Source organism: Acromyrmex echinatior, chromosome 12 (genome assembly GCF_024713525.1).
Source record: "Acromyrmex echinatior isolate Ae372 chromosome 12, ASM2471352v2, whole genome shotgun sequence".
In the NCBI taxonomy this organism is placed as follows: Eukaryota; Metazoa; Arthropoda; class Insecta; order Hymenoptera; family Formicidae; genus Acromyrmex; species Acromyrmex echinatior.
This window is the reverse complement of record NC_141863.1, coordinates 10,914,131-10,933,043: the sequence shown is the minus strand read 5'-3', so window position 1 is coordinate 10,933,043 and position 18,913 is coordinate 10,914,131. Positions and strand designations below refer to the sequence as shown.

Sequence of the window (18,913 nt, the reverse complement as noted above, 5' to 3'; positions counted from 1 at the left end):
AGCTTTGCTGTTGCTTTGACCCTCGGAGCTAGACCGTGTAATAATTAGTATGCTTGCTATCGGAATGCTTGCGTACAATAAGGTCTTACTATTGATGTCGCAATATATAGCTGCCTCTAAGCTTGGGACGGGTACTTTTTCCAATTGGAGTCCTTGTGTGCCTTCTAGTATGGTTCTTAATTTGGCGTCCTCTTTTTGCGCTTGCGTCAGTTCTCCGAAGTCTACTCCTCTTTGGATACCTTCGATTCGGGATCTGCTACGATGTTGTCTCTACCTGCTATGTGCCGTATATCGGTTGTGAATTGGCTGATAAATTCCAGGCAACATGCTCGCGGTGAGCTGCACCGAGGATCTTGATTAAATGTAAATCAGTGGTTTGTGGTCCGTCAAGATGCTGAATTGGTGTCCTTCCAGCATGTGTCGGAAGTGTTTCACTGCTACGTATATTGCCAGGAATTCTCTGTCGTACGGGCTGTACTTTATCTGCGCGCCGTTTAATTTTTTGCTCAGAAAAACTAGTGTTGCCAGTCCTATTTGGTCTATTGCTATAGTACTGCTCCAATGGCCGTATCTGACGCATCTATTATTAGCCGCAGTTCTGCCGTTGCGTCCGGGTGTGCCAGTAACGTGGCTTGAGCTAGGCTCTCCTTGACCTTGACGAAGGCATCTTCGCGCTTGGGTATCCATTGACTGGTGTTTTCCCTTTTCTCTTCTCGCCTTTGAATACGTCATTCAGGGTAGCCTGAATTTGCGCTGCTTCTGGTATAAACCATTTATAAAAATTTATCATTCCCAGGATTTGTCGTAGTTGTTTGATCGTGGCTTTGGGAAGTTCTTTATCGCTTCCACTTTTTATTGAGGTGGTTTTGTACCTTCAGCTGAAGCTACGTATCCTAAAAACTTTATTTGTTCTTTCCCTAGGACGCACTTGGCTGAGTTGATGCATATTCCGTGTTTGTCCAATCGAACACTTCGTGCAGATTCTTTCGTTTATGTTTCTCCGGTGTGTTTGATGCTATTAAGATGTCGTCTATGTATGAAAGTAGTCCAGATCTTGTAATACTCCATTGATGAACATCTGGAATGTTTGTGGTATTTCGAAGTCCGAACGGCATATATTTAAATTCGAACATGCTAAATGGCGCCGTAATCGCTGTTTTTGGTATGTCCTGCGGATGTATCGGAATTTGATTGTACGCTCGGATCAGATCTAGCAAGAAGATCTTTCCGTGTAACATTTGCGCGAAGTCTTCTAGATGCGAGATTGGATATCGGTCCGGATACTGTCCTCGCATTTAGTCTCCTATAGTCGTTACTTGGTCGCCACTCTCCGTTTTTTTGAGGTACCATGTGTATTGGTGATGACCATGAGCTTTTTGATGCTTGGATGATTCGCAGCATTAGCTCGAATTCCGTTTTGGCCGCCTTTAGCTTGTCTGCCAATCTTCGGGGTCTGCACGCTTCCGGTAGACCTGGTATTGTCTTTACATAGTGTACTATCTCGTGTTTAGCTTCGCGTTGTCCGATGATCCTCGTTATTCCTGGATGTCCTGTCAAGATGGCGTGGTACTCGGACAGAGTGGCTACTGTCTTTATCGATGACGTCGTCGTGATGTTTACCATGCCTTTCACCTCCATGCCTGTTTTGCCATCTATCAATCTTTTCCTTCGCATGTCGGGTAAGAGATTATAGGTAGATGCTAGGAAGTTTGCTCTTAGTACTGATTGTGTGGCGTTGGCTACTACGAATCTCCACAGGGAATGCTCATTGGAGTCCGAGTTCCGGTTGCAGTGTTACTGTCCCGTAGGTTGGCATCAGTGTATCGTTGGCGGCATATAGTTGATAGGGAGTTGGTTTCCTGTTGTTTCTCGCGCCTGATGCTGGCACTATGCTGATGTCAGATTCTATGTCTACCAGGAATCTCTGGCCTGTTACTTTATCTATAACATATAAGCGGCATAATCGTGGATTATCGCAACGGCCGCAATCATTGAGTGCCCTTGCTGTTTTCCGCTTTGTCCTCTTTTGGCTGTGAACTTGCATAGTCGTTCGCATTTGCGGGCTTCTGCTCCGAAGCGTCTGTGGTAGTAGCATATGATATATTGCTTCTTGCCTCTGAATCTACTTCAGGATCTGCTTCCCGCTTTGTATCTATTCCAGTTTCTAGCCATCTTCTCTACTTAGGTTAAGGCTGCTACTTGTCTTCGCAACTCTTCGACTGGATCCTCCTTCTTTCGGCTTGCTGGCGTCTATGGTCCCTGTTGTAGCTAGCACTTGATCTTATTTCCGATCTCGTGGATTCTATGTGGATTCGGCCTGTTCTGCAACACTGTTAAGGTTGTTTTCGCTCTGGGTGGCTAATATAAAATATCCTGCCTGTATCTGAGCGGGTATATCCCATAAGATGTAATAGCTTTGTTACTGCCGTACCTACCAAGGATGTCGTAGAAACTGTGACTAGTTTCCTGTTTCCCATCTCTTCGTCTCTAGAAATTGGCGGTCAGAAACACAATTAATTCGCGACGGCAATAGGGGTGGGTTATTAAAGAGTGGGGAAATTGCTGGAGAAGAGAGATAGGTTGCAAGAACCACACAAATTAATAATGAAATAGATAACAATTATATTTAGTGAGCCTAGTTACAATCCATATTCGAAACTTCGCTCCCTAAGCCGGATTTGATAAGATCTATTTCCGCGGGCGACAACGATGTCTTACTTCTAACGCCGGTTCAACGATTGTACTTTACATCATGAGATCTTAATTCTCCAAACGATCATCTTCGGAGATGGCGAATGTACGACAACTAAATATTCACGACAGCGTATAATAGTTCGTATTCCGAATAAAGAATGTTATCCACGAGAGTTCGAATTCAAACGATAATCCGAGCATACGATACAGCTACAGTAATCGATTTGGCACGGCACAAAAGATACTAAACAAAATGAAAAATGATTCGACTGTGGCAAGAGTGACGAACGCGAATCGATAGCTAGTAATTCTCTTAACGACAAGACTCGGGTGGATGGCATGTGGCTCGTAATTCCACCGATCTTAACGGCAGTCATTAAATCAGCCGCTTGCAGCCGCGCGAGTTTTTACGCGCGATCCATCCGATGCTACGACTCCGGTAATCGGCTTTTACAACAGGCATTCACCCTAATTCTCGTCTCCTCGAATTCTCCTTGCGACAATCTGATGTTCCCGATACTCGCTCTTCTATCTTTTTCGATAGAGGCGAAATATGCGTTCTCTTAGACGACAGCGACTCAGCCACAGCACGAGTGTCAGCCGGGAGTTTTCCACGGATTTACGCAGGCCGTTCGGCCCCTCCCTAATTGGGGTCATATCACGGGCCGATTAGCTCCTATCAATCACGCGGCTCAGCGTATCGTATAAGTCCTTGTGAGTTGAGAATCATTGCGTCTTAGAGTGCACAATATAAATCCTTGCAAATATAAATTTTCATAGACTCTTGCGACGCCGGTAGTCCCTAAAATATTCGGACTAGCATAGGATGTCTTGGCAACTCCTCCACTGGCTCCGTCGGGGTATTTATATCTCCGATGGCGTTCGTATTATTCATATGACGGCCGGGAATTTTTGCCTTCTATCGCTCTATTCTGTAAGTGGCGTGCGATATTACAAAGCTCAAGGCGGTAGCGAATTATAAAACAAATATATAAAATTTTACAACCTGCGTGTACAAGCTCCCAAATGAAGTCTCTCAAATCTGACGTCGCACTTTCTTGGCGTGGTGATGGCGTGGTCTTCCTTCTTTCAATGGTGGATGAGATAGTGAGATCACAAAATGATATTTTAGCTACCTAGCACGATCCACTGATGATTCTAAGTCTAAATACGGGACTAACTACTAAAAGAATTAAGTTCTTTACAGAAAAAATAGACGAACACAGACAAATGAATGAATAACGCCTGTTTGCACGCTCGCCTTTCGAGCCAGGAGAACGCAAGATTCCCTGCAGACACTTCGCAAAAGTGACGGACAAAAATTGTCATGTCACAATATACATACGTACGTTCATACATACATGCTTACATACATGTAGTATAGCGGAAAGAAAAAGAAATGCGTAATAAACACGTTTACATATTTTTATTTAAAAATTCTTTTGCAATCAATTATATATTTTCAATACATTTTGTAACGCGCAATTCTTAACATGTTATCCACATTGCATAATAACACCTAAATTAGTTAAAGATTCCATGTCTTTGTAAACTGCATCCAAAGTCTCGATGTACATGCAGTCTTGCTCATCGTCCAGAAGTAAGTTCGACAATCACGTTCGTTTCTTGCGTTCACAGTAGCATTATTTTCAAATACAGCCATCGTAATCAGGTATTTTGATTCGCTGTACGGGACCATCCCGTCTTTCCATCGCAATCCATGATGATAAACAATCAACCAAGAAGCGCAACCACCTGTCGGATCTTGTCAAAAATTTCCATAGAACTCGTAAAAATGTGATGCGAGAGAACGGTCCCCTATTTCAGCACCACCATTTTCTTTACGAAAAATTTCTTGTTAACGATGAATACTTATAGATCCATGAACGTTGACACAGACATGTCATTGAAAAGAAGAAGATTGCGGTTGATTGCGACGTATCGTAGATTTTATATTGTGTCGGAAGATGCATTTAGGTTATTTTGCACACGTTTTATTTTGTGCACAACGGATTATATTGAACCACGCAATCATGTATGATGAGACAATAGGCTGTAGTATTTGCATGCATGTTCTCCTTATATTCAAAGTCTAATCATACATCTATAGTGCCACTCTTGATCGATTTGTTCTGTCAAGAGCAATCGATGATCACATGCAATGATCCAATCGTATCGATAATCTTCCTCCTCCTCTTTAGTCGTTTGCTTCAAATTTGAAGCGTCATGATTGTCAAAAAGAAGTCGCCCTTTTTACAATCAGGCGCCATTCCTTTCTATCTAGTGCTTTGGTCTCCCGTTAGCAACTTTATCTGGTCATCCCATCTCGATGACAATCTTTTATGCGGTCTCTTCCCAACTACCTTGCTTTCCATTATTGACTTTTCCAGGCTATCTTCACGACGCATTATGTGCCCGAAGTATTGAAGGATGCGATAGCAGATTATCATATCCAGACGCGTCTTCATCCCTAATTTTTAGCGTTCGTACGCCTGGCTGTCCATAGGATTCTCAGGAGCTTCTTCTAGCATAAAATCTCAAAGGCGTTGATCCGCTCCTGATCTCTTTTCAAGATTGTCCAAGTTACCACTTTATATAGGATCGAAAAAGGATGGAAAAAAATCTAATAGATATGATATCTTTTTACTTTCATACGTTTATGTATTATACTTCCATAATCTTATTTTTTAATCCGATGATCTTATTTAGATGTTTTGGACTGGTGAAACAAATTTTATTTTAATGCAATATCAACAATTGGAAATACGACAATGTGTAATTATATTGAACATTAATTAGAAAATTATGGCATAATCAAATTATATATACTTTCAAATCCACGCGATAATAGCAAAAATTACAACAAATTATTAATATTATTGTATACTAAATTCATGTATATATTTCTGCACTTATATTTTCAATATCAACAAAAAATTCGAAGAAAAAGAAATCAGGGCGAATGAGAGTCAGCGTGGTAGTTAATACGCAATCTTAAATCTTTATTCCAGAAAATAGAATCATTATTCCAAAAAATAGTATGTTTCTATTCACTTTGGACCCATCCTGAGCAATACAATTTCAAAATATCAATTCCTTCATGTCCAAGAAAAAATCATCATCAGTTTAACAGATTTAATATTGTAATCTATTCGAAACATTAAAACAATTATCTTATAAATATTTTGGAACCATTCTATCCAACAAATTACAAATTAACATTAAAAAATTGGTGACTCACTCCAAGACATAGAAGAAATTCGTCTCGACATTGGATTAAATCAATTAAAATCTGTTATCATTAAAGAGTATCAAGTTAAAAACTATGTTGATCGTAGCTCGAACGGAACATGACTAATATTGTATATTTAATATAATAAGTAAGACATGTCAGGTCAAAAAAATAAAAAGAAAAAAGAACAATATGTAAATAATAAATTGTATAAACCGACAAAATGTAACTATTTAATTTAATGTCTTTTAATAATTATATATAAGTTTAATGTACACCCTCAGTATCTGAGTGTTAATTGAGACTATTTTGTTGCATGAGTTTATGAAGACACTCAGATATTAAATGTTTATTAAGAAAACGCTTTTTATCTAATATCGCGACATTATTCCAATCGAAGTCATGTTCAAATTCAATCCAATGTTCTATGATCACCGATTAGTTGTTACTATTCTGATTAATATAATTGCGATGCTCATCATTAATATAATTGCAGCCAATCTAGTTTTAAGTTTTCTTCCTGTCTGTCCAACATAAGAAGCATCGCACGATTTACATGAGATTTTATACACAACATATTTTTTTTTCCTTGGGAGGATGTCCCTTGATCAAACTATTTAATTTATTTAAGCTAATAAAAGCTAATTCAGTATTAATGATTTTACTAATTCTTTTAAATTTATCTGAAATTTTTAGAATATAAGGAAGTAAACCAAGAAGTATATATATAATTCCTCTTCACTTGATCCTTTCTATTGTATGAATAGAAACTCGTACCTTTAAGAATAAAAATTTTTAAACATGCGTTAATAGTATTAAATCAATCTGATAATCATATTTTAGTAGTGTGCTGATAATATTCAAAAATTTTTTTGGTGATATTTAGAATCCGATAATAAAAACAATTTACCTGTCATACTTATTTATATGCCTCTTTTTTGTGAGAGTGATGTGAGTCATTTCAATCTCTTTCAAACATCGCGTGTAATCATCGAACGTTATCGTTCGCGCTATGACGTTACTCTTCACTCTTTCATCATTTTAGTGTCTTTCTTGCCTTCCACCCTCACCGCATCTTCGCAACGAATTCAATCATTATCGCACCGATATTCTCTTTCATCAGACCGGGTACTTTCTTATTCACTAGAGATATATCGTACGCGTTGTCCGGATAATCTCATGTCAAATCTAACGATATCGTTTCTTAGTTCTGTAAACATCCTCGCACTCTATGTTATAAATGAGACAATGTACATAATTTTACATTTGTCGTGAAACAGTGGTAACATATACTCGTGATGAAATTTATACAAACAAACTTTCGATATATCAAGTATACACATACTCATGTAAATCGGCTTCTTGAACTTCACTTCGAGTTTGTGCAGTTCAACGGCGATCAAATTTTCTGTAAAGACACTACTGTATTTTCACAGACGACTGTGGAAATTCGGTTTCGCGATCATATTTTGCCTCTGCGCCGTACCATCCATCTCATTTTATTATAAATTTTATGTCGACATCATTTCGAACGTTTTCCATAGCTTTGCCAAATATCGCGTTGTTCATTAATTTATATAAATTTTATATTAACTTATATAAATTTTTCTTGGAATCGTTTTTCGTGCGTTCTAAACTGTGAATTGAATTAAATATCACGGAACCAGGCGAATTGCACCCGATGAATCTTTGTTACGTGAAGATCGTGACGAGTACATTGCTGCAGGTTGCGGTAGTGAATATAACGCTGTTTAGCATACAGTTAGAAGTTATTGTTAGAAGTTTATCCTCGCATTTGCCGGGCGGCTTATCGTGCGTTAGGCAAAGAGATAGATCAATGTGTTGGTCGTGTAAATGCTGTGAATATTCGAGATCAACCTCGAAATATAACAGGTAAGCGAATCCAGAACGATCACGTTTGCATTAAAGTTCGCATTATCGAAATTCGGCGTATGGCAATGATTGACACATCGCTCATACAGATTATTCACGTCGTAGTACATCAAGTATTATGACAGTTTCGACGGTTTCATACAAACGCATATACTTATTGTTGGCTCGTGTGTATCTACCGAAACATTGACTAAGACCATCACATATACCGCATTCGATGAACAGAAACATATCGATGTCGATGAGTAACTCAAACCTTACGCGTACATTTCAACATCGTGTCCCATATAAAACTCAGTAGTGTATAATAATACACGGGATCGAGTCCATAATTGGTGATACAACTGCGAAAATTCTCAAAAAAATATTGCGAAAATTCTCAAAAATATCGGCCAACAGCAAGACATCTGTTTTCAAATACAGATCACTGTACTTACCGAACGTTCGGATAGAGAATTGTTGCGATATATTCACGGCGTGAGCGTAATCGCTCTCGGATACGGTATCACTTGTCAGCGAACTATAAAGTGATTCACGCGATAGTAATTCGATTTCCTTTTCGACGCAGTCAACATACACATACGGAAATACATCTTTACATGAGAAGATCGAAATCCTCCACACTGAGGTTGAAAAATTTTGAATGTACAAATTTTAGTTTATCTTTATCGAGATACGACGTCAAGGCTTACACTTAGAAATTTGTAAGAATCGATGAACCTTAATTTTATGTATTTTTACAAGACTGCTCTCTTGGCTTTCTTTCATTCGTTTCTTTTCTTTCGTTATCATAAAGAGATTTACATATCCTTCGTACGGTAGCAATTTCTTTAATCATAAAATAAACGTCGCAGCCCAATAAATTGTGAAATACGACCGGAATATAGAACCAATTTCTATAATTTAAATTGCAATTTGAATACGCTGGACCACAGTATCTATCAGTGAGATGGCAATGATCGCGTACCCACGTGTCTTCCGACGCGAACGGTTTTTCGCAAATGTGATAATGCATCGCGCTATGGTATGCTTCCCATTGTTTCGACAACGTTTCCATGGGCACATTAGCAGATACCAAATTTTTCACGCGATATGCCAAGTCTTGGAGTCATTGCACGAACTACGTGACGCAATCTTTCTCTCTCGCAAACAGAATCAATACAACGATAATGCATCGTCATACGAGCATCGCATGTAGTATCCTACACTACATAACTCGCGCTGTTGATATGTGTACGACGATGCATTTTCTCTTTCAGGTTTCGTCTTCCGCAAAACTCCAGGTCAACGTAGACGATGAATGGCACTCGTTCTTTATTATAGTGATTACCGAATTCGAGCCACTTATCGTTCTCGCTCGTCAGTCGAATAGCGCAATCATTCATCTTTTGACAGACCACTGCAATTTGTTGCTCGAGCTAAAGTAATAAAGACATCTGCAAATAAAGAAATCATTTTTTTACTATTTCTTTTTAATATTTTTTTTATTATTTTATTATATTTACCGATCGCAGAAAAATTTCTTGTGTTCCTTTTTCGAAAGTTACGAGCTCACGAGACATTTCCACGCACAGTGGCCAAGGCTATCGTTGCGTGGATCTTACGGATACAGCAAGTTGACATGTTTGTCTCTCTTATCATCGGTGAGCTGTAGAGGAAGGATCTGTTTATTCTACACATTGAGCGACACCGCGTTCATATGTTCAAATTTGGAAATGTCTTTTAACGTTATCGGAAACTTGATATCGTTCCTTGTCATCAAATCCGCCAGCAAGTTCACTACTATCGAGAAAAACAACAAGATATTGGGAATGTCCTGGGGAAAAAGCATCAAAGTCGCCAATGTTCCTCATCATCAACGTTATCAATACCATACAAATATAAGCCATAAAGTATATATCTTTTTTTGTTTACGCGTTTAGGACGACTAGTGCTAATGCATTTTATTCTCTGCTGAAAAAGCGGATGATTAAACAGTTTTTTGTTCTATATAAAGATTATACATTTGGAATGTCAACATATCGTGAACCTTGCAGTCCACTTCATCAGGACGAGGAGCAGCATGATATAGTACTCTTTATATAGAAAATATCCTTGGAATTCTCAAGTCTTTTATTTTCTTTTTTTCAGAAAGCGTTGCTAGTGATGTCCGAGAACGCTATAAGCAATATCTTCAACAAGCATCAGCTCGTCGATTGCGAGCTCTTAGCTTTAGTTTTTAATACGTATAATAAAATCATGTAATAAAATGTGAATAAAAAATGGTAGCCTTAGAGAGCATCTGTCGTAACTTTAATGTGTACAATTTGTATCGAAGGTCCTCCTCGGCAATTCGACGCATTGTTGGTTCGCTTACACCAACAATCAATGCTAATTTTCGCAACGATTGCCCTGGGTCATCCGAAATCAGCGCTTGAGCCCTTTCAACGACTGCGGGAGTCCTCGCGGTGCGTTCTTTCGAGTTACTCTTCCTCGCTGGCATACTGGAATCTTCGTTGGATTGTTTTAAAGTCGTATATTTTGCTACAACATCATAAACGGTTGATCTGGGGTATCCAAAGAACTGAATTATTTCCATTGAGCGTTCAGCGCGAAGGCCTTCGATGATCGCGGCTCTTCGATTATATTCCGCTTGATTTCAACATTGTGGCCATTTTAAGAATATGACTGTTTACTCGAAGCATTAGTCTTTCTCGGACGCCAACAACAATCTCTGGCGGAGGCACAATATAGCGGAAAATTAAAATGTAAATTTGTCCGGATTTTGGCACCCTGTATACTTTCTTTCTTTAGTTCCCATCCGTTCTATCCTATGCCTCGACGCGCATTCCGTTTAAATAAACAATAGTCGGCGCTTCTCTTAATGCGTCTAGAGTTTTATAATTCTATAGTTCTATAGTCTGTCAGCACTTATGATCTAAAATGTATCGTACACAACGGCCATGTGTAAATAATATCCCGGGCAGCTTCGCCGCAGCGAAGGATGCTTCTTAGCGTCAGTCTTTGTCAAGTCTTGTCTGAGGTATTAGATGTGAGTGATTTTTTTTATTCGATGTGAGTGATCTTTAGATTGAGATAAACCTATAAAAATGTTCCTCCATTTAACGGTTCCATGTTAATAGCGGAATATTTTTGTCCGTGAACGGGCTTAAGTGAAAAAAATATTTTGTGTGTGTGTGATTAAAAAAAAAATGAAAAATTACGAGTAACCACACAAAAAACTGAAAATGATCGAGGAGGAGAAAGAGGAAGAGGGCGTTCTTATCAAAGAGGACGTCGTCTTCGGTGAGGAGGACATCATCGGTGAAGAAGAGAATGATGATGATGATGATGATGTTATCATCATTAGCGAGGAGGAGGAGAAGAAGAAGGAAGTGGTGTACATTGATGACAGATCTGTTAATTTCAACAATGTTGATGCTGATGAATGTATTACATTCATGCTAAACCTCTACGCACTTACACAGCGAGCTGAAATTCTTTAACGTCCTCGCAGCAATGGTAGAGGATCTGGACGAGGAATAAGCGAGGAGGAAGAGGAGGAGGAGAAGGAAGAGTTTTTATTTCTTAAATATCGACTTTTCTTTGTTCGCGTTATAATACCACCACACATTTTTAGAGTGGACGGCGGAACGGCGGCGGTCCACGGACCTAGGATCCCTAAGAAAACATGATACGTATCGTCGCAACATGGCGGCATGCATCAATAGTACTGTTTATGTAAATAAATTGGGCCGCGCTATTCCTCTCCCTCGCGCCAACGAAGCCACCCGCCGCACACCCGCGTTTCGCGTGCTTGAGTTAAACTTCTATATATACTACTACTACTAGACTGCTAACTCCTAGGACAAGCTTATGTGAAATGGACCCCGAAATTGTATGGTAATTTTGCGCATGTGTCACGAATATATCCAAAGGAATGTAGTATGTGTTTTGCATCAACTGTTCACATGCTAAATGTATAATCTTATGAAAGTGGTGTGATCTCATAGCGAAAAATATTCTTTCTTTTGAAAAAGAAAGTGGTGTGATTTCAGACCGAAAAATTTTCTTTTGGAAGAGAAAGAGTTCAAGTAAAAATATTGGTAAAGATATTGGAAAGACAATTGAATATTAATAAACGTGTATAAAAGATGCAATTTTATTCAATTTCTTACAAATTATAATATTTTATCATAGCTGGATTGTGAAAATAAGTATTTGGTGGTTTTTTAAATAGGCTAATTTGTCAAAATAGTGTGCTAATGTGTACAGATATACGTCACGCAGAGCGGTTCTCAACGCATACGTATAATGTTACATCAAAATTGGGAACTACTTTTTCAAATAAGTTAGCAGTCTAATAGTATATTTAGAAGTCTGTAGTTAGAACTGGCCCTATATTGCTACTGATACATGAAATAATATTCCTTTCTTTTTAAAGATTCTGTGAGTTCGCATTTTCGAACTTTCGAGGATCACACTTTTTTTTAGTAATGATTGCTGTGCTTTGTTTAAGTCTTAATCTTTATGGAGTGAGTCTTTTTTGCATTATTAGATATAGATCTGTAAGCGACATGACATTTTACAATACCAAAATTTACTTTACTTTACTCTCTAAATTTTTTAGAATGAAATCTTACTTCAAAGGAATGAAAATACTGCCTGTTGGGATTTTGGCAGAGATTTGCAAAAGAAAAGCAGTTATACCGGCAAACGAAAAAGATTTATTTATTGTCACGTTGCGAACGACAAGGACTGGCAAAACGAGTTGAACGACTTTACTTGGAGAGAGCGAATAAAAACAGTCTAGCCAACATAATTTGTTTACCAAGTGAACTACACTACAGCATAGAATACATAACTAGATCGAGGAAGATACGAATTTTTTATTTTTAATACTGCCACTTGAAGAGTGAAAAATATTTGCATTTGAATAAAAGTGATGGATTTTTATTCTTTTTTGAAGTGAGATTTCGCTCTTTTAAAGTGAGATTCACTCTAAAGGAAGGAACTCTTTATTCCTTTTTTCTTATTCACAAATGCAATATTTTCACTCTTTTTTAAGGGAGAACATTGAAAAGTAGCTGTTTTTTACGAATTTTTTACGAATAAATCATGAAGCTTTCTAAAATTTTAGAAGTAATTTTTTTTTTATAGTTTCCAATACAAAATAATGTCTTAATATGAAAACAATAATAAATTATATTGGGAGTACAAATAAGTTTCCGTCGTTTTTAATAAAAAATTAAGCATTTATTGTGAAAGAACGGTACATAATGTTTTATTGAAAGTATTGTCCATCACTAGCCACTACTTTTTCCCATCTTTCTGCATATGGATACCGCATTGGAAAAATGCCCGCTTCATCTTTTAAGGCTATCCAATTATCGATCCAATTTTTGGTATCTCCATATGATGTGAAGTGCTGCTCAGACAGGCCATGCGTCGTCGATCGAAATAGATGGTAATCGGAAGGGGCAATGTCTGGTGAATACGGCGGGTGGGGTAGAGCTTCCCAATTGAGGGTTTCCATGTAGGTTTTGACCGGCGCCGCAACATGTGGTCGAGCATTATCATGCAGGAGAATAATTTTGTCATGCCTGGAGTAGTAGTAGGCGCGTTTTTCCTTGAGTGCTCGGCTCAATCTCATCAATTGTGTTCGATAGAGAGTCCCAGTAACGGTTTCGTTCGGTTTGAGCAACTCATAATACACGACACCAAGCTGATCCCACCAAATACACAATATGAGTTTTTTTTTCCATGAATATTCGGCTTGGCTGTCGATGTTGAAGCATGGCCAGGTGATCCTCATGATTTCCTCTTCTTTGGGTTATCATAGTGGATTTTTCCTCCATTTTTCATCACCAGTGACTATACGATGTAAAAAACCCTTTTGTTTATGCCTGATAAGCAGCATTTCACATATGGAAAATCGGCGTTCAACGTTTCTCGGCTTCAGTTCATATGGAACCTAATTCTCTTGCTTTTGAATCATTCCCAATGATTTCAAACGATGTGAAATTGCTTGATGAGTCGCTTCTAATGTAAATTCTTTTTGACACGAATCTTCATCCAATAATGCTTCCAATTCCGCGTCTTCGTACACTTTCGGCCTTCCGCTACGTTCTTTGTCTTCGACGTCAAATTCACCGTTCTTAAACTTTTGAAACCACTCACGACAACTTCTCACTTAAGGCAGCCTCACCATATGCTTCTATAAGCAATCGATGAGCCTCAGCTGCAGATTTCTTCAAATTAAAGAAGTAAATCAAAAGTTCCCGTAAATGACGCTTCGGCTCAAAATTCGGCATTTTCGCACAAAAAAAATATATGCTGATACAAAATCGCTAGTATTTCAAGGTTATGTTGTTGACAGATTTCTAACCTTATTATTGTGCTTCGACACAGACATCGTTAATTTGCGTGCAGCCTATAATTCTTGCCTAAATAAAAAAAATCAAAATTTTTTTTATATAATTAGGTAATATTTTATTCTAAATGAACTAAAAAAAAAAGAGAAAAGTATCAAATTGTAAGAATTGTGGAACTTTGAAAAAAAACACGCGCCGAAATGATTTTTCGGCCTTGAAACGCTAACTCCACTACCGCAATAATATCACGAATTAAATTGATTAGCAATTTAACAAATTTTTGATGCTTATTCGCATCTTTGAAATGTTTAGTGGAGTTTAGTGAAATTAGCGTTCCAAGGTTGAAAAATCATTTTGACCCACGTTTCTAAGAACTATAATACATACATAATATTGTATATAAATTCACACAAGAATCATACAAGCATTTAAGATCCAGCTAGATCGTTTAAGGCTTTGATTTCTATAGTTTGTTATCACATATACGGTCCTATAATATATTATATTGTTTATTTACGTCGCCTAAAGAGACATTGTTCCTTTATATACCAATTATTGGAAAAATATTACTAAGGCCTCAGTAGTCTAAAGGCTTAGAACGCTTGCACGGAATACAAGAAATCCGGATTCGATTCCTGGCTGAGGTAATATTTTTCGCAATAGAATTAATTATTTACAGATTTTAATATGTCATTCAACATTATTAAGATCGTTTCGAAGATACGAATAAGCATAAAAAATTTGTTAAATTGCTTCAATTTAATTCGTAATATTACTGCGGTATTAAAAAAAAAAAATTACGATTTTGGACATATATAAAATTTTGACTTCTTTATGCAGAAATAATTATTAATACTAATTTTTAAACAAATGTTTTTAGTTCATTTAAGATGGTTGACAATTATGTAACTAAAAAACTTTGGACGAAGTCGATTGGTCAATTTTTGAGTTATCTTGCACGCCAATTTCGAAAAAGTGGTTTTGAGAAAATTGTATTTAAAGTTTTCAATCGAAAAGTAGTGATTTCGTCAACTGACCGCTAATCTGCTATTCCAAGCTGATATAACAAATCTTCCGCTTCCTCATAAAACTCTTTTTGCTGCGTTAGTTGCAATCTACGAACTATATGAGCCTTTTTCATGTTGCTTAATCGGTGCCGTTTCTGTTTCGTAACTTGCTGCTCGTAATTGTCGACAAATATTTAACAATATTGGCCAATATTTAATTTCAGCAACTACATTACCTCTAAAATACCAGAATAGCCTTCATTGAAGACACATGAAAGCATTGAAGGCCGCGGCAACGAAAGCGGCGATTTCGATAATCTTTGCGTCAGAATAAGTGTTTTGGTGTGAGTCGCCAAATGGTGGAATTAAAATTCTCGTTTGAATTTTGCTCTCTTTGAAAACAAATATCTACTAAAGTCAATAATGACATACTAGGAACTGAGAAGCGAAGTACAATAGGCGCTCTTACCATGCGCGTTGCATATATCTGCGTGACTTGTACTCGTTTTTCAGCTGTAATTACAAAAATATTTTGAATTTCGGTCTAAAACTTTACGAATATGTTTTTAAAGATACTAGTAATTAAAGAAAAAAAAAAGGAATGAAAATTTTGACTCTCTAAACCAGGTTTCTTCTTTAAGGGGGGAAACCACAGTAGAGCACGAAAAAGTAAGTATATTTTCGGGAATTTTTTTTGGCTCAATGAAATGATCAATCAAAAATTTGTAAAATAAGCATTATAATATTATGAATGAAGTACAAATAAGAATTTTTTCATACATTTTTGGTACAAAATGGCGGCTGTGCCGCACTTGTCCGATGGCGCCTATTTTTGAAGGAGGGACCATGGGCGGACATCTAGAGTCCTTAATTTTTGACCTGGAACAAAAAATTACAGTTTTTTAGATTCTATATATCAATAGCTATGGAAGTACGTAGGATTTTTTCGATATATTAATTTTTCGCAAAATGGTGCACGTTTTAAGGAAAACTTGCAAATTTAACAAAAAAAAAACGCCATAAAATTGTTGATAAAAAAAAACCATGTAATATAAAAAAAACCCTACGCACTTCCATAGAGAAAGATATTCTGAATATACTGTCAAAATTTGAAACCGATCGGTAAAGATTTATTCGAGTTATGTGTCCACCCAGTTTAAAAAAAGTGGTTTCGAGAAAAACGCGTTTAAAGTTTTAAATACTGTAAAATTATATAATATTTTTATATACCTCTAATCTGCGCCATACAATTGGCCTTCTTCATCTATCTCCTGCTCTTGTTTGGCCTTTCGAATTGTTTTCAGATCGATGCGGGCCTGTTTTGCGCCCTCACTCAAAGATCGTTCCGCTTTCTGTATGCGTTTCTCATCCAAGTCCATGCATAGTTCGTGACTTTTTGGGCCAATTTTCATGCCATGACCTGGATTATATGTAAAATTGATATTAATCCGTCATTAAAAACACACGAAGCGATGTTCGTAGCAATGTCGATGATTATTTTGCCGGAATTCATAGTTTTCGGAGCCATCGCCCACACTGTCGAGTTGAAGCTCTCATTGCTGTTTTGAGTGAAACCCCCGATGCAGCGAGTGAGAAGATCATCCGTAGTGAGTTATTCGTAAACTGGCTTAATTGCTTCATAAACTATATCAGACATTAGTGAATTGTGCGTATAGGTAGCCAAAGTGTTAGAAGATTTCGCCTTTTGCCACGAGCACCATGAATTTTCTCCAGTCAGGCAATCGTCGTGTTGGGGATGGTTATCCGTAAATATTTTGTGAAGTAATGTGGTCCATATAGCTGTCTTCATTTTTTCGACTGATTCGCAATTTCTACGAATAGCTAACCCGAAATATATTGACAGTTCGAAGCGAAGCGAAAAAGCGTCCGTTTCAACAATTGACATTCGGTTTACTAACGTTACACACGTGTTCTTTGAATGTATATTACATATGGTGATACCTATAGGCATTCTTAAGTACTATAGACTTTTCGGAGGGAAGTTCCTTCTCCATCGACTGCCATTATACCTGTTCCCGTACTCATAAATTACAGCGCGCGCCGGAATCACAAAAGGCGCTCGGAGCATACCTGAGAGGCGTTGCCGCAGAATGGAAAATTTGGGTATTCCGAAATTTTTGCGGCACTCCATCTTTTGGTATGTTATTCTTAAGACCCTAAAGCACCTTATAAGCGAAAAAAAATTTTTTCGATTTTTTTCAAACTTTTACTGTGGTTTCCCCCCTTAATAATGGCAACATTTTCATTCTTTTGGGATGAGATTTCACTCTAAAAAATTTAGATAGTACATTATCATTTTATATTATCATTATTATATTAATTTTGTAATATCTGTATGTAGAAAAGAATTTTTTAACTTTGCATACGTAAATGTTTCTATGTATGTAAATTTGTCTATTACAACACATGTTAATTGCATTTTATTTCAGATTACTGAATTCTTATCGTCTAAAAATGATACTGCACAACTATCAGCACATTGTATCAGAGTAATTTTATTGTTTGAATATTTTTTTATGGTTAATTATATTGGACAAGACATTACAGATCACCATAATCAAGTATTCTCCACAGTGTAAGAAATAATATATGTACTACAAATGTATTTTCTATTATTGAATTATTTAAGGTCATTATATTTCCGATTTTTACTGTATAGGTATAATGTTCGTTGGTATGTCGCACCAATAAACGTACAAAAATTGATATTGTTTCTCTTGCAAAGAGGTAGCAGAACTTTCATTGTACATCTAGGCGGAATATTTGGATTGTCGTTCGAATTTTTTGCCACGGTAAAATCTATTACCATATATTGCGCACAACATTTTAGAAATTCAAAATTTTACACCATTTTATGCAACAAACACGGTATTACACATGCATATTTTTTTATAGCTAACAAAAGTATCGATATCTTATTTTACTATTGTGAGTTCCATTCAACAGTGATGAGAAATTTTGTAATCAATAGTAATTATTGTTTTTATTATAATAGGTAAGTTTGAGATTAAGTTTATTTCTTTTGTATTAATATACATATTTTGGATATTTTGGATTACCAAGAATATCAAATGTTTCTTTCTTTTTAAATTATAACGTATCTTGTCTATAATGTAAGTATGTAAAAAAATATTAGTTTATTTACATAATAATAAAAATTATGTCCAGCAATACTAAAAAACATTTTTTACTTTTAAATATTAAGATGTATGTAAAAATTTAAATCCATTCAGATCGGCTTGAAAACATTTACGCAAAACTAAAGCAATAATAATAAAAATAATACATATTCATAGTACAGATCTTTGTACGTTATTTGTATGTTGTTTTAATAGTAGAATTATAAATTTGTAGTTGTTTAGTCCCAATAATTAATGTCTGTCCACTTCTTGTCAAAAAGATATTTTAAGCATTGTATAACTTGTTCGTGCAATACTACAATAAAAAGTATATTGTAATATTAAAAACTATTGGTTCTTAAATATTGTTATAAAAGATAATATTTTTAAAAACAATTCCTTTCAAATCTAATAATCTTCATATAAGTTTTCAAGTTAACTATATAATTAAAATTTAAATTATATTATTAAAAATTAGAAAGAGTCGCAGAGAATGTCAAGCGATAAATATGTAGATTTAATAACAACTCTTATTTCATCGAAAGATAACGATGTCGGCGCGAGTTATCACCATAATTATGATTTTAAATTTGA

The 18,913-nt window shown here is 36.5% G+C and overlaps 1 protein-coding gene across 2 annotated transcripts in view; it reads left to right on the top strand.

Annotated features, from left to right (window-relative positions):
• LOC147907886 (uncharacterized) overlaps positions 1-18,381 on the top strand; it is a 94,888-nt gene extending 76,507 nt beyond the window's left edge. For both annotated transcript variants that reach the window (XM_087411965.1, XM_087411966.1), the window contains exons 6-9: positions 12,243-12,333; positions 17,630-17,775; positions 17,860-17,992; positions 18,096-18,381. In XM_087411965.1, coding sequence (XP_087268091.1) covers positions 12,243-12,333; positions 17,630-17,775; positions 17,860-17,992; positions 18,096-18,149 — 424 coding nt within the window. In that variant the 3' untranslated portion in view covers positions 18,150-18,381. The remainder of the gene's footprint in view (positions 1-12,242; positions 12,334-17,629; positions 17,776-17,859; positions 17,993-18,095) is intronic.
• The last annotated feature ends 532 nt before the right edge of the window (positions 18,382-18,913 follow it).